The following is a 14,473-nucleotide window of genomic DNA, read 5'->3' as shown; positions in this document are numbered from 1 at the left end:
GGTATGATCACCACTCCCTAAACAAAACTACAGTTAATAAGATAAATTATATAAATAAAATTACAGCTAATACAAATCTAATAAAATTACTGAAAGTACACTGGAGTGATTATGGAGCAGCAGATACAATTAAATAAGGACTGTGGCCTGGGCTTTCCCCAGCTTCTCACAGGTTGTTTTCCAGAGCGCTGGCTGCCCCTCAGCGCCCTGCACCACCCTGAGTGGCTGTGAGTCTCATTCCATAGCCAGATTTCTGAATGTAAATAGGAAATTCACCACAGACTTTTTGGTTTGTGGAGGGGTTTGGGCTGAGTTTTTGGCTTTTATTTCAGCCAGACATGTCTGTTTTTGTTTCTTTTTAAAGGGTAAGTGATCTGTGTATATGATCCTCTTTTAAATACAAATGTTTAAAGGCATTTATGTGTTTCTGGAACTGACTTCCAAGGCAGACCCTACTTCCACCCTCCTCTTTTCCTCTGTTTGATACTCTCCTATTCGTTCTAATAAATGGTCGCTTTTCAAAAAATAAATATATATGGAAAAATTCATGGAGGATCAAATAACAAAATACTTTTTTAATAAACTGAAGAATGTTCTATTTTAGAAAAAATATAAAATAGGCATATAATGATGCTAAACTAGGAGACAATATGTTTCTAATAGTGTGATTATTTAATAATGTGAATAGAATATAAATTTAGAAGATTTTAGATTTAACAATCCAATTAATTCATACCATGATGATTTCATATCCCATCTACAACATAGAATTTTCACCTTAACAACAACCTTGGCCAAAATGTGTTTGTAAATTCAGTGTACTCATAAGACATTTTAAATAATGTCAGTGCTAAAGAAGGAATAGGGCCACACTCATCCAGGAAACCTCCCTAGAATACAAATCATTTCTTTGGGATCTTGAAACTCTAAATTTCATCTTGATATATCACTACTCCATTTAAAGCATTCTTTCCTTTCTGGTATTTAAAACTTCACTTGTTACTAGCGGACTATAGGAACAAATGATTGTGTCCTACATGGACACAATATTTTGTGGTTACTACATTACCTAATAGGTATAAAAAGTTTTAATGTATTGCATATACTAAAGATTTGTTGAAATTATTAATGTTATATCATTGGGATTGCATACTTCTGGATGAGGATAGCATATAACTGAAGAAAAGCATCCACATCTTAGTTATGAGTAGCTTCAGGAAATAGAGTATGTGAGAACTTTTCTTTGTAACCTGAAGAATGTTATATGGTACTAATCAGCCACTAACTGGATGGTATAATAACTCAGAATTTTGTCACTGTGATGCCATCTTAACTTCTTATCTGAATATACCACATCTTACATAACATTGTGGATTTGATGAAACACATTTTTTTTTTTTTTTTGGACAGGCAGAGTTGGCAGTAAGAGAGAGAGAGACAGAGAGAAAGGTCTTCTTTCCATTGGTTCACCCCACAAATGGCCGCTAAGGCTGGCGCTGTGCTGATCCGAAGCCAGGAGCCAGGTGCTTCCTCCTGGTCTCCCATGTGGGTGCAGGGCCCAAGCACTTGGGCCATCCTTCACTGCCTTCCCAGGCCACAGCAGAGAGCTGGCCTGGAAGAGGAGCAACTGGGACAGAATTTGGCGCCCCAACCTGGACTAGAACCTGGAGTACCAGTGCTGCAGGCGGAGGATTAGCCTAGTGAGCCGTGGCGCCAGCCTGATGAAACACATTTAACTACTAAAGGAAAATAATATCAACAAAACATCAATATTTACATTATCTTTATCAAATGAAACTTTATCCCATTACTTGACTTTGTTGTTTCAATGTAACTTTTAGCTGAAAAACAGAGGAATATACCCTGAAAATATTAAATAACTTGTGAATCTGAATAAGTCTGTTGGCATGAATTGGAATATTGTCTTTTCTCCTGACATCAGTTACCTGAAGTTCAACAATGCATATGACACTATATACAATTACTGAGTCACTAATAACCATCCAAATTCTATAAAAATAGTTTAATAAGCCCATGACTAAAGCAAAATCCATATTAAATAGGTAAATTAAAATTTTTTACCTTGAAAGGTCAAATTGGCAAATTTTAAACAAAATAATTACTATATACAAAACAAATTTGTGAGCATGAAAAAAACCTGTCATTACAGCTCAGTGATAAATTTATGCTTCAGGAAACTAATGTTATAAGTTATTTAAATGTCCTATTCAATTTCCAAAAGTTAAGTCAGTTTAATTTAAAACTAAGTCTTCCTACTCGCCATGGAGGTGATATAATTCTTACTCCTCATGCAGATGATGTAATTATTCAACTCGCTAAGAGAATTAGACAAGACTAGCTCAATGACTTTGTAATTCTAGGTTTTCTTCTCTTTTCTCTGCTATGATTGTTACCATAGTACCTCTACTTTCTCAACATTTCTTCAATGCCTTGCAGCAGTGACTCTGAAAATGAGCCATCTGATCCCTGGGCTCAGGCCACATTTACTATATCAGAAGTCTAGAATCACAAACCAGTAAACATTTTACCAAGCTCTTCAGCTGAATATTATGTCAGCCAAAGTTGGAAAAGCATAACTTCGAAGTTTCAAAAACATAGTCCCTTCTAATTTTCATTTAATCCCCACAAGAACTCAAGTTTATAATTGATTTTTTAGATTTATTTATTTATTTGAAAGGCTGTGTGTGTGTGTGTGAGAGAGAGAGAGAAAGAGAGAAAGAAAGAGAGAGAGAATATCTCCCATCTGCTGATTTACTCCCCAAATGGCCACAGTTGTGGGGGCTGGGCCAGGCTTAAGTCAGGGATGTAGAACTCCATCCAGGTCTCATGTGTGGGTGGCTGGGGTCCCAGCATTTGCTGTCTACCACTGCTTTCCCTGGGCACATCAGCAAGAAGCTGAATTAGAAGTGGAGCAGTTGGGACTTGAATGGGTGCTGGTGCTGCAGGCAATGGCTTAACCCATCGTGGCTTAATCCACTGTGCCACAACAGATACATACTGCAGTCTTTGTATACAGAGGAGGGAAGTTCAGGTTCATAATGGTTACCTTACTTGTTGATGGTAACCTCCTTTGCTGTCTAGTATGAGCAAAGGAGATATGTTCACTCAGTGTTGTATCCTTTGTGTTATTTCCCACACCTCACCTATCTTCTGGGCAATGCACAATTATGTTTTATACTCTTCATACCTTTTTACTTTTGTGCTGCTACTCATCTATAGGTGAAACAAAATGAAGATAATGGCACTGATTAATGAAAGCCACCCTGAAGAGTTCATTCTACTCGGCTTTGCTGACCGACCTTGGCTGGAGCTGCCTCTCTTCATTGTTCTCCTCATAACATACCCCATGGCCCTGCTGGGAAACATCGCCATCATTCTGCTGTCCAAGTTAGACCCCCGTCTCCACAGCCCCATGTATTTCTTCCTCGCCAACCTCTCCTTTCTGGACATGTGTTACACCACAAGCATTGTCCCTCAGATGCTGTTTAACCTGGGAAGCTCCAAGAAGACCATAAGCTACTTGGGATGTGCAATTCAACTTTACATCTTCAGCACAATGGGGGCAACAGAGTGTCTGCTCTTGGCGCTTATGTCCTTTGATCGCTATGTGGCCATCTGCAGACCTCTGCACTACCCGCTCATCATGAATCAATACATTTGCCACTTACTCGTATTCACTGTGTGGCTGGGTGGAATCACCTATGCTGTCTCAGAGGCCACTCTTACATTGCAGCTGCCTCTGTGTGGAGTCAATACACTGGATCACTTGCTGTGTGAGATTCCAGTTCTGATAAAGACTGCCTGTGGTGAAAAGAGTACTAATGAGCTCACACTCTCTGTGGTATGCATTTTTATAATAGTTGTCCCTCTATGTTTAATTTTTGCTTCTTATACTCATATTGGGCATGCTATATTTAAGATAAAATCATCTGAGGGAAGAAAAAAGGCTTTTGGGACATGTTCCTCTCATCTCATTGTAGTTTTCTTATTTTATGGCCCAGCCATTAGCATGTACCTTCAGCCCCCTTCTTCCATCTCAAAGGACCAGCCCAAGTTCATGGCTCTCTTCTATGGAGTGGTGACTCCTACACTCAACCCTTTTATCTACACACTAAGAAATAAAGATGTAAAAGGGGCTTTGAGGAACCTGATGAGGAGCATTTTTAATTCCAAGTGATAGTAGACATCAAATGAAATTAGATATCAAATAGAGTGGGTTTATATGTATTTCTCTAATAACTCATTGTTTGATCCTAAATGTCATATTACATGTTCTTTTGGAAAATGTATCAATTCTGATATCCTTTATAAATATATAAAGCAAAGAAGAAGTTCAGTTATTATCTACTAATATAGTACATTGCTTGTGGAAATACCTTAAAATTATTATATTATGGTTCATACATACATAAATAGTAACTGTGTTAGATAGTTAAAATTAACAATATAAATTATTATATCAATTCGTTAGCTCATTGACTCTTCAAAAGAATATCATGGTAATCATCCATCAGTGGGATCAATCAATGTCACATGAGAATTGATCATCTCTCTTCATTTTGTTCCAAGTATAAGTGGCACACTGAACATTCCATGTGAGCCACATTATATTTTCAAAGAATCATGACTTTCACATGAGGTTGTACCTTCAACTTATTTTGATGCTATAGATTCTTTAAATTGCATTAAAATTCTAATTTAATGAATGTGTTCAATGTTTTTATTTTTGTTAATGAATTTATAATTATATATTAAATAAACTAGAATAAATAGGTAAAAATATGGATAAGATTCTTAATATTCATCTTACATAACATAGCCATGAATTTTCTGAACCAGTGAGAGAACAAAAAATGATATAATAGTTTGCAATTAGTACATTCCTGTACATAAATTGGAATAACCAGGAATGCCTTTTGAATTTGTTTAAAAATCTGTATGTGAGATAGATTATATTTCTGCAATGGAAAATTTCATGATTACATCAAAAAGCCTTGAGAATCTTTTATCAATATAAATTTTGAATATGATAATGCAAGGTAGTGGAATACAGAGGGAGCTTACTGCTCTAATCTAGGGAAAGATAGTTTTAAAAAGTGGAGAGAGTGCAATCTCAGGAAAGAGTTAGGAGAAAACTTCAGTGGGAACTCCATACAAGTTAGAGGAAAGTTTATAGCAATTGGTGCCTACATCAATAATTGGAAAGGAGCCAATTAAACAAGCTGTCAATGCATTTCAAGGTCTTAGAAAAACAACAACAGATGGAGACCTGGATCCAAGATGGTGGAATAGGAAGGGAGCTCACTGATAGTCCAGCAAAAGATATTTTAATAAAAGTGGAGATAATGTAGTCTTAGGGAAGAGTTAGGGAAAAAACTGCAGAGGAAACTTTTCTGGAATTAGAGGGACACGGTGGAACTATGTGGAGAGCACAGGCGCCCATGGCTCAGGACCCCAGCAACCAAGAGTCTCCACACCAGCGCTGGAGAGGTGAGATGAAACCACAAGTAGCCTGAGACACTGGCAGAAAAGCAGAAGGAAGAGCCTAGAGAGAACGAGGCTTGAACAGAGCTCTCTGGCCACCCCAACACAAGCCTCTAGATATGCACTGAAAGCAGACAGTCCAATTACAAATGCCAAACAACAAATGCAACAACTGAGGAAACAAGAACAAGGAAGACAAAATGATGCTCCCAAAGGAACATGACATTCCAATATAAGATTATGAAGATAACTAAATATAAGAAAATCAAGAAATAGAACTCAAGCCAATGCCATCTCACTACTGCAAGTGATCAATTTCAGTTCACAATTGATCATAATGAAAGGACTAAGAGTCAAAGGGAGCACATAAACAAGTCTAGTATCTGCTAACACCAACCGATAGAATAAATAAAGGGGAGAGTGATCCAACATGGGAAGTGAGATACTCAGCAGACTCATAGAATGGCGGATGTCCTAAATAGCACTCTGGCCTCAGAATCAGCCCTAAAGGCACTCGGATCTGGCTGAAAAGCCCATGAGAGTATTTCAGGCATGGAAAGCCAAGACACTCTGGCAAAAAGATCTCTGTGAGTGAGATCCCAGTGGAAAGAACAGGTCTTCAAAGAGGGAGGTGCCTTTCTCTGAAGGGAGGAGAGAACCTCCACTTTGACTATGACCGTGTCTAAACAAGATAAGAGTCGGAGAACTCAAGGGGCTTCCATAGCCTTGGAAACTCATAACTGGTGCATAGGGAGATTACTGATGCCATAAACAGGAGTGTCAATTGGTAAAGTCAACAACAGGAGTCACTGTGCACTTACTCCTCATGTAGGATCTCTGTCCTTAACGTGCTGTACACTGAGGCTTAATGCTATAACAAGTACTCAAACAGTATATTTCACTTTGTGTTTCTATGGGGGTGCAAACGACTGAAATCTTTACTTAATGTACACTAAACTGATCTTCTGTAAAAAAAAAAAAAAGAAAGAAATTATCAATTCCCAACTTGACTCTCACTGGGATTAAACATGACAATAGGTCTGATCTGATTTCATCATCATTTAAAAAAAATCATCTATTATTTTTCACTTTATGTTTCTGTGTGGGAGCAAACTGTTGAAATACTTACTTAAGGTATACTAAGCTGATCTTCTGTATATTAAGATAATCGAAAATGAATCTTGATGTGAATGGAAGGGGAAAGGGAGTGGGAAAGGGGAGGGTTGTGGGTGGGAGGGACGGTATGGGGGGGAAGCCATTGTAACACATGAGTCGTACTTTGGAAATTTATATTCATTAAATAAAAGATAAAAAAAAAAGAAATAGAACTCAAAAAATATAAGAATATTTAGAAGTAACCAAAACAAATGCATTAACTAATGAAATCCATGCAGGACATGAAAGAAAATTTATCTCATGAAAATGAAATCTTAAGGAGGAATCAAAATGAAATGAGGAATTTAATAGAACAAATAAACAACACAGTTGAGAGCCTTCAAAACAGAATCCGTGAGGCAGAAGAGAAAATATTGGACTTAGAGGACAGAGCAATGGAAAGTATACAGTCAAACCAAAGAAAAGAAGAGGAAATTAGAAATCTAAAAAATATTGTTGGGAATCAACAGAATACTATTAAAAAACCAACATTCAGGTTCCAGGAGTTCCTGAAGGCATGGAGAGAGAGAAAGGATGAGAAGGCTTTTTTAAGTGAGATAACAGCAGAAAACTTCCCAGGTTTGGAGAAGGAAAGAGACATCCAAGTACAGGAAGTACATAGGACCCGCAATAAACATGACCAAAAGAGATCCTCAGAACAACACATTGTAATCAAACTCACCACAGTGAAACATAAATAAAAGATTCTAAAATGTGCAGAGAGAAACGTCAGATTACTCTCAGAGGATCTCCAATTAGAATCACAGCAGACTTCTCATCAGAAACACTACAGGCTAGGAGGGAATGGTGAGATATAGCCAAGGTACTAAGAGAAAACAACTGTCACCCCATAATATTATATCCCACAAAGCTATAATTTGTGAATTAAGGTGAAATAAAGATCTTTCATAGCAAACAGAAATTGGAAGAATTTGTCACCACTCATCCAGCCCTGCAAAAGATGCTTAAAAATGTGTTACACACAGAAACACAGAAACACAGTCACCAATACAAATGAAGGGAAAGGAAGAAAACCTCACAGTAAAAGATCACATCAAGTTCAAAGTATATATTAGAAATATCTTTGGGAAAACGGCAGGGCAAAGTCACTACTTATCAATAGTCACATTGAATGTATATGGCATCGACTCTCCAGTGAAAAACACAGACTGGCTGATTTGATTAAAAAACAAAACCCATCTATTTGCTGCTAACTAGAAACACAAAACTCCAACCAAGATGCATGCAGACTGAAAGTGAAAGGTTGGAAAAAGATATTCCATGCCAACAGAAATGAAAAAAGAGCGGGTGTAGCCATCTTAATATCAGGTAAAATAAATTTTAAAACAAAAACTGTTAAAAGAGACAAAGAGGAGCACTATATAATGATTAAGGGATCAATTCAACAGGAAGATGTAACTAATATAAACGCATATGCACCAATTACAGGGCACCAGTTTATTTAAAAGATATATTAAGGAACTTAAAGGGAGACTGAGATTCCAATACAATAGTATTGGGGGACTATAATACTCAACTGTCAGCAATAGACAGAACAACCAGGAAGATCAACAAGGAAACAGCAGATTTAATCGACACTATAGACCAAATGGATCTTTTCATTCAGGACAGAATACACAATACAGAAGAATACACATTCTTCTCAGCAGTACATGGAACCTACTCTAGGATTGACCACATACTAGGCCATAAAGCAAGTCTCAGAAAATTCAAAAGAATCAAAATCATACGATGCAGCTTCTCAGACCACAGTGGAATCAAGCTAGAAAATAGCAACTCAGCAAAACCTCGAGCATATGCAAACACTTGGAGACTGAACAACATGCTTCTGAATGAACAGTGGGTCATAGAAGAAATCAAAAGAGAAATCAAAAACTTTTTGGAAATAAATGAGGACAATAACAAAAAATATCAAAACTTATGGGATACAGCAAAAACAGTCTTAAGAGGAAAGTTTATAGCAGTAGGTGCATACATCAAGAAATTGGAAAGGCACCAAACAAATGAGCTATCAATGCATCCCAAATTTCAAGGAGAACTGCAGCAAACCAGGCCAAAAACTAGTAGGAGAAAAAAGAAATAATTAAAATTAGAGAAGAAATCAACAGAATTGATCCAAAAAAAATTACAAAAGATCAGCCAAACAAAGAGCTGTTTTTTTGAAAAAATAAAAAAAATTGACACATCATTGGCCCAACTAAATAAAAAAAAAGAAGAGAAAAGTCTCAAATAAATAAAATCAGAGATGAAAAAGTGAATGTAACAACAGACACCACAGAAATAAAAACAGTCATCATAAATTACTACAAATACTTGTATGCCAGCAAACAGAGAAATATGTCAGATGGATAGATTCCTGGACACATGCAACCTACCTAAATTGAACCAGGAAGACATCGAAAACCTAAACAGACCCATAACTGAGAAAGAAATTGAATCAATAACAAAGGCCTTCCCAATGAAGAAAAGCCCAGGACCTGAAGAATTCACTGCTGAATTCTACCAGTCATTTAAAGAAGAACTAACTCCAATTCTCCTCAAACTATTCAGAACTATCGAAAAAGATGGAATCCTCCCAAAATCTCTCTATGAAGCCAGCATCACCTTAATTCCTAAACCTGAAAAAGATGCAGCAGAGAAAGAGAATTACGCACAATTCCCTGATGAACATAGATGCAAAAATCCTCAATAAAATTCTGGCCAATAGATTTCAACAACAAATCAGAAAGATCATCCACCCAGACCAAGTGGGATTTATCCCTGGTATGCAGAGATGGGTCAATGTTTGCAAATCAATTAATGTGATACACCACATTAACAAACTGCAGAAGAAAAACCATATGATTATCTCAAAAGATGCAGAGAAAGCATTTGATAAAATTCAACACCCTTTCATGATGAGAACTCTAAGCATGCTGTGTATAGAAGGAACATTCCTCAACATAATCAAGGCAATTGATGAATAACCCATGGTCAGCATCCTATTGAATGGGGAAAAATTGGAGGCATTCCTATCAAGATCTGGTACCAGACAGGGGTGCCCAATCTCACCATTGCTATTCAATATATATTGGAAGTTATAGCTGGAGCAATTAGGCAAAAAAAAAAAAAAAAGAAATTAATGGGATACAAATTGGAAAGGAAGAAGTCAAACTATTCCTCTTCCTCGTTAAAGATGATATGATTCTTTATTTAAGGGATCCAAAGAACTCTACTAAGAGACTATTGGAACTCACAGAAGAGTAGGGCACAGTAGCAGGATATAAAATCAATGCACAAAAATCAACAGCCTTTGTATACAAGGCAATGCCATGGCTGAGAAAGACCTTCTAAGATCAATCCCATTCACAATAGCTACAAAAACAAATACCTTGGAATAAACTTAACCAAAGGTTGTCAAAGATTTCTACAATGAGAATTATAAATAAAGAAACAAATAGAAGAGGATACCGAAAAATGGAAAAATCTTCCATGCTCATGGAATGGAAGAATCGACATCATCAAAATGTCCATTCTCCCAAAAGCAATTTATAGATTTAATGGGATACCAATCAAAATACCAAAGACATTCTTCTCAAATCTGGAAAAAATGATGCTGAAATTCATACGGAGACACAGGAGACCTCGAATAGCTAAAGCAATCTTGTATAACAAAAACAAAGCTGGAGGTATCACTATACCAGATTTCAGGACATACTACAGGGCAGTTGTTATCAAAACAGCATGGTACTGGTACGGAAACAGATGGATAGACCAATGGAACAGAATAGAAACACCAGAAATCCATCCAACATCTACAGCCAACTTATATTTGATCAAGGATCTAAAATCAATTCCTGGAGCAAGGATAGTCTATTCAACAAATGGTGCTGGGAAAACTGGATTTCCACATGCAGAAGCATGAACCAAGACCCCTACCTTACACGATACACAAAAATCCACTCAACATGGATTAAAGATCTAAATCTATGATCTGACACCATCAAATTATTAGAGAACTTAGGAGAAACCCTGCAAGATATAGGTACTGGCAAAGACTTCTTGGAAAATACCCCAGAGGCACAGGCAATCAAAGCCAGAATTAACAATTAGGATAACAAAAAATTGAGAGGTTTCTGTACTGCAAAAGAAACAGGAAAGTGATGAGGCAATCAACAGAATGGGAATAAAAATTTGCAAAGTATGCAATTGATAAAGGATCAATAACCAGAATCTACAATGAGATCAAGAAACTCCACAACAAAACAAACAACCCACTCAAGAGATGGGCCAAGGACCTCAATAGACATTTTTTAAAAGAGGAAATCCAAATGGCCAACGGGCACATGAAAAAAATTTCAGGATCACTAACTATCTGTGGAATGCAAATCAAAACCACAATGAGGTTTCACCTCACCCCGGTTAGAATGGCTTACATACAGAAACCAACAACAGATGGTGATAAGGATGTGGGGGAATACGAAACACTAATCCATTGTTGGCGGGAATGCAACCTGGTAAAGCCACTATGGAAGTCAGTTTGGGGATTCATCAGAAACCTGAATATAGTCTCCCACATGACCCATCCATCCCACTCCCAAGAATTTATACAAGGGAAATTAAATTGGCAAATAAAAGAGCTGTCTGCACCTCCATGTTTATTGCAGCTCAATTCACAATAGCTAAGATATGGAATCAACCTAAATGCCCATCAACAGAAGACTAGATAAAGAAATTATGGGATATGTACTCTATAGAATACTATACAGTAGTAAAAAAAATGAAATCTGGTCATTTGATACAAAATGGAGGAACCTGGAAAATATCATGTTGAGTCAAGTAAGCCAGTCCCAAAAGGACAAATATCATATGTTCTCCCTGATCGGTGACAACTAAATGAGCACCTACAAGATAACCTGTAGAAGTGAAATGGACACAATGAGAAACAATGACTTGATCTTCCCTTGTCCTTACTGTGGAGGAACAACTTACTATTCTATTCTTTTGAGTATTTTTTTGTTCTAAATAATACCATTGGTAGAACTCTTTAATTAACACACAATTATTCTTAGTGTTTAAATTTAACTGAAAAGTGATCCCTGTTAAATATAAGAGTGGGAATAAGTGATGGAGGAGATGTACAACTTGGCAAATGGTCACTCAGACCTATCCCTAATGGCAGAGCTAGAAATGTGCCAGGGGATTCCAAATCAATCTCGTCAAGGTGGCATGTTCAAATGCCATCTTATTAGTCAAAGTGATCAGTTGAAGTTCATAATTGATCATAAAGATAGGATTAAATGTCAAAAGGATACATAAACAAGACTAGTGTCTGCTAATAATATCTGATAATTTTAAAAAAGAGAGAGAACAATCCAACATGGGAAGTGGGATACATAGCAGACTCATAGAATGGCAGATGTCCTAAGTAGCACTCTGGACTCAGAATCAGCCCTTAAGGTATTTGGACCTGGCTGAAAAGCCCATGAGAGTTTCTCAGGCATGGAAAGCCAAGATACTGTGACAAAAAAATGACCTAAATGAAAGATCTCTATGAGTGAAATCCCAGCATAAAGAACAGGCCATCAAAGAAGGAGGTACCTTTCTCCAAAGAGAGGAGAAAACTTCCACTTTGACTATGGCCTTAACTAAATAAGATCAGAGGTGGCAAACTCAAGAAGCTTCCATAGCCTTGGCAGCTCATGACAAGAGCCTCAGGTGATTACTGACATCAAAAATAAGAGTGTCAATTTTTAAATCAACAATGGGGGTCACTGTATTCTTGCTCCCCTGTAGGACCTCTGTCCTTAATGTGTTGTACTATGCAAATTAATGGTAAAACTACTACTCAAACAGTACTTTACACTTTGTGTATCTGTGTGGGTACAAACTGTTGAAATCTTTACTTAGTGTATCCAAGTTGATCTGTATATAAAGAAAATTGAAAATGAATCTTGATGAAGAATGGGATGGGAGAAGGAGTAGGAGATTGTTGTGGGTGGGAGGGAGGTTATGGGGGGAAAGCCACTATAATCCAAAAGCTGTACTTTGGAAATTCATATTAATTAAATAAAAGTTTTTTTTTAAAAAGAAAAACTACAACAAACCAAACCAAAAAATAGTTTAAATATATATATATATATATATATATATATAGAGAGAGAGAGAGAGAGAGAGAGAGAGAGAAGATGGTGGCATGAGCAATATTTTGGCTAATTTGGGGGAAGTTCTGTTGAATCAAAGGCCCGTATTATATTTGAAGGCGAAAGTTTGCTTTACCTTTGATGGAAGCCCTGATAAATCCTGGGAAAGAATTTTCAAGGAAAGTGATCTAAAACTTTTCTCTTTTCCCAGCATAGCAGCCTTTCCTGAAAAACAAATCTGAAGAACACAAAGTTTAACGATTAAAAATAATATGTAAGTTAAAAGAAATGGGAATAAGGCAGATATGCCTTCAGGAGACTCTTCAAGGTAGAAACCCAAATGTTTTTCCAAGGGTTTTCTCCACACTAGAGATGTCCTCAGACCTATATAGCATAAAAACTGCACAGCATGAAGTGCGTCTTTCTCTCAAGAGGATGATTAACATAAATGCACGTAAGGATCATGATTAAATAAATGCCTTTATGACTAATAAGTATTCAATTTTCTGACTGTGAAACTCAGAATTCCAATTACTTGATAGAAATCTGGAGGATAATATAGGCTTAGGATGCGGCAAAGAAGCATGGGATGGGGTAGGGTAAGGAAATCTACATCAGATTTTGTTTGACACTATAAAGGATGCTAGAGAGAAACATGGACAAATACTGTCCTAATTCAGTATAAAAAGTGGCCATCTTAACCTTATTTTCATGCTATTAAAAGATTATATTTTGATGAACTGTGCAATTTTACAGTAGTGAAAAGTATGTACCTAATACACACAAGTCTAAAATGAAGCCTCAATATGTTATGAGATAATATATACACATGCTGAAACATCACATGGAACCCTATGAATATGCAAAAATTTTATGTTCTGGGTCTTAGTCCACCCATATAAGGATGGACTGGGTCCGAGGAAAGGTAAGTGCGCCGCTTGCCCGCTCCCCAGCCTCCCGATCCTGGAGACAATCAGACGCAGCGGGGAGCCAAGTCTAGCAAGAACTCTTATTTCACGCGTAACAGAGCCTTTTAAAGCACAAAACTGCGGAGTCATTGGGGCAGGGCATAAAGACCAACCAATCACTTAAAGGGTCATTTTACGGGGCGATTTTCATAGGACTGGCCATATGTCTATACACTTGATATCAGTTGTTGCCACTTCCCCTGATGTTGCATAGCCAATTAGTTTTGGTGGTAAACAACTTTGGATTCCACCCACCTTACTTCCTTTTGGCACTATCTTTTAATTGCTTCATGTAACTAATTTCCCCACATTTATGTTAATTTTAAAAATTGTTATTACAATAATTATACATATTTATATGCTACGGTGTAATGTTTCAACATGTATACAATGCTTACTGATCGAATCAGCTTATCAACATCTCCCTTTCTTTGACATTACTTTAGTATTAGAAACTTGGAGCTCCCTTCTATTTGTGTATAAAATAAATTCTCAGTTGTAAATTATAGTCACTGAAAAAAGATAATGTGTGATTTCCACAGAAACTAATGTCTAATTTTTGAGTATTTGAATGAATTTGTTTAAAGCACAATAAATTGGTCTTGCTCCAAAACTTTAATTCAGTAAGTACCTAATTGTACATTAGAAGCATTTCCACAGAGAGCTATGCCCCAAGGAAATTCTCTGGGATAAATATTAAGG

At 36.8% G+C, this 14,473-nt stretch overlaps 1 protein-coding gene across 1 annotated transcript; it reads left to right on the top strand.

Moving 5' to 3' along the window:
- Positions 1 to 3,259: 3,259 nt before the first annotated feature.
- LOC100339317 (olfactory receptor 2B11-like) lies at positions 3,260 to 4,198 on the top strand. Its single transcript, XM_002714182.3, has one exon. The coding sequence runs from the start codon at positions 3,260 to 3,262 to the stop codon at positions 4,196 to 4,198; it is 939 nt and encodes a 312-aa protein (XP_002714228.3).
- The last annotated feature ends 10,275 nt before the right edge of the window (positions 4,199 to 14,473 follow it).

Source organism: Oryctolagus cuniculus, chromosome 5, assembly GCF_051225735.1.
Source record: "Oryctolagus cuniculus isolate XC-2025 breed Fujian yellow rabbit chromosome 5, ASM5122573v1, whole genome shotgun sequence".
In the NCBI taxonomy this organism is placed as follows: Eukaryota; Metazoa; Chordata; class Mammalia; order Lagomorpha; family Leporidae; genus Oryctolagus; species Oryctolagus cuniculus.
This window is presented reverse-complemented; position numbering and strand designations above follow the sequence as displayed.

Coding starts and splice junctions, on each gene's coding strand:
- LOC100339317 (XM_002714182.3), top strand. CDS start 3,260: ATGGCACTGATTAATGAAAGCCACCCTGAAGAGTTCATTCTACTCGGC.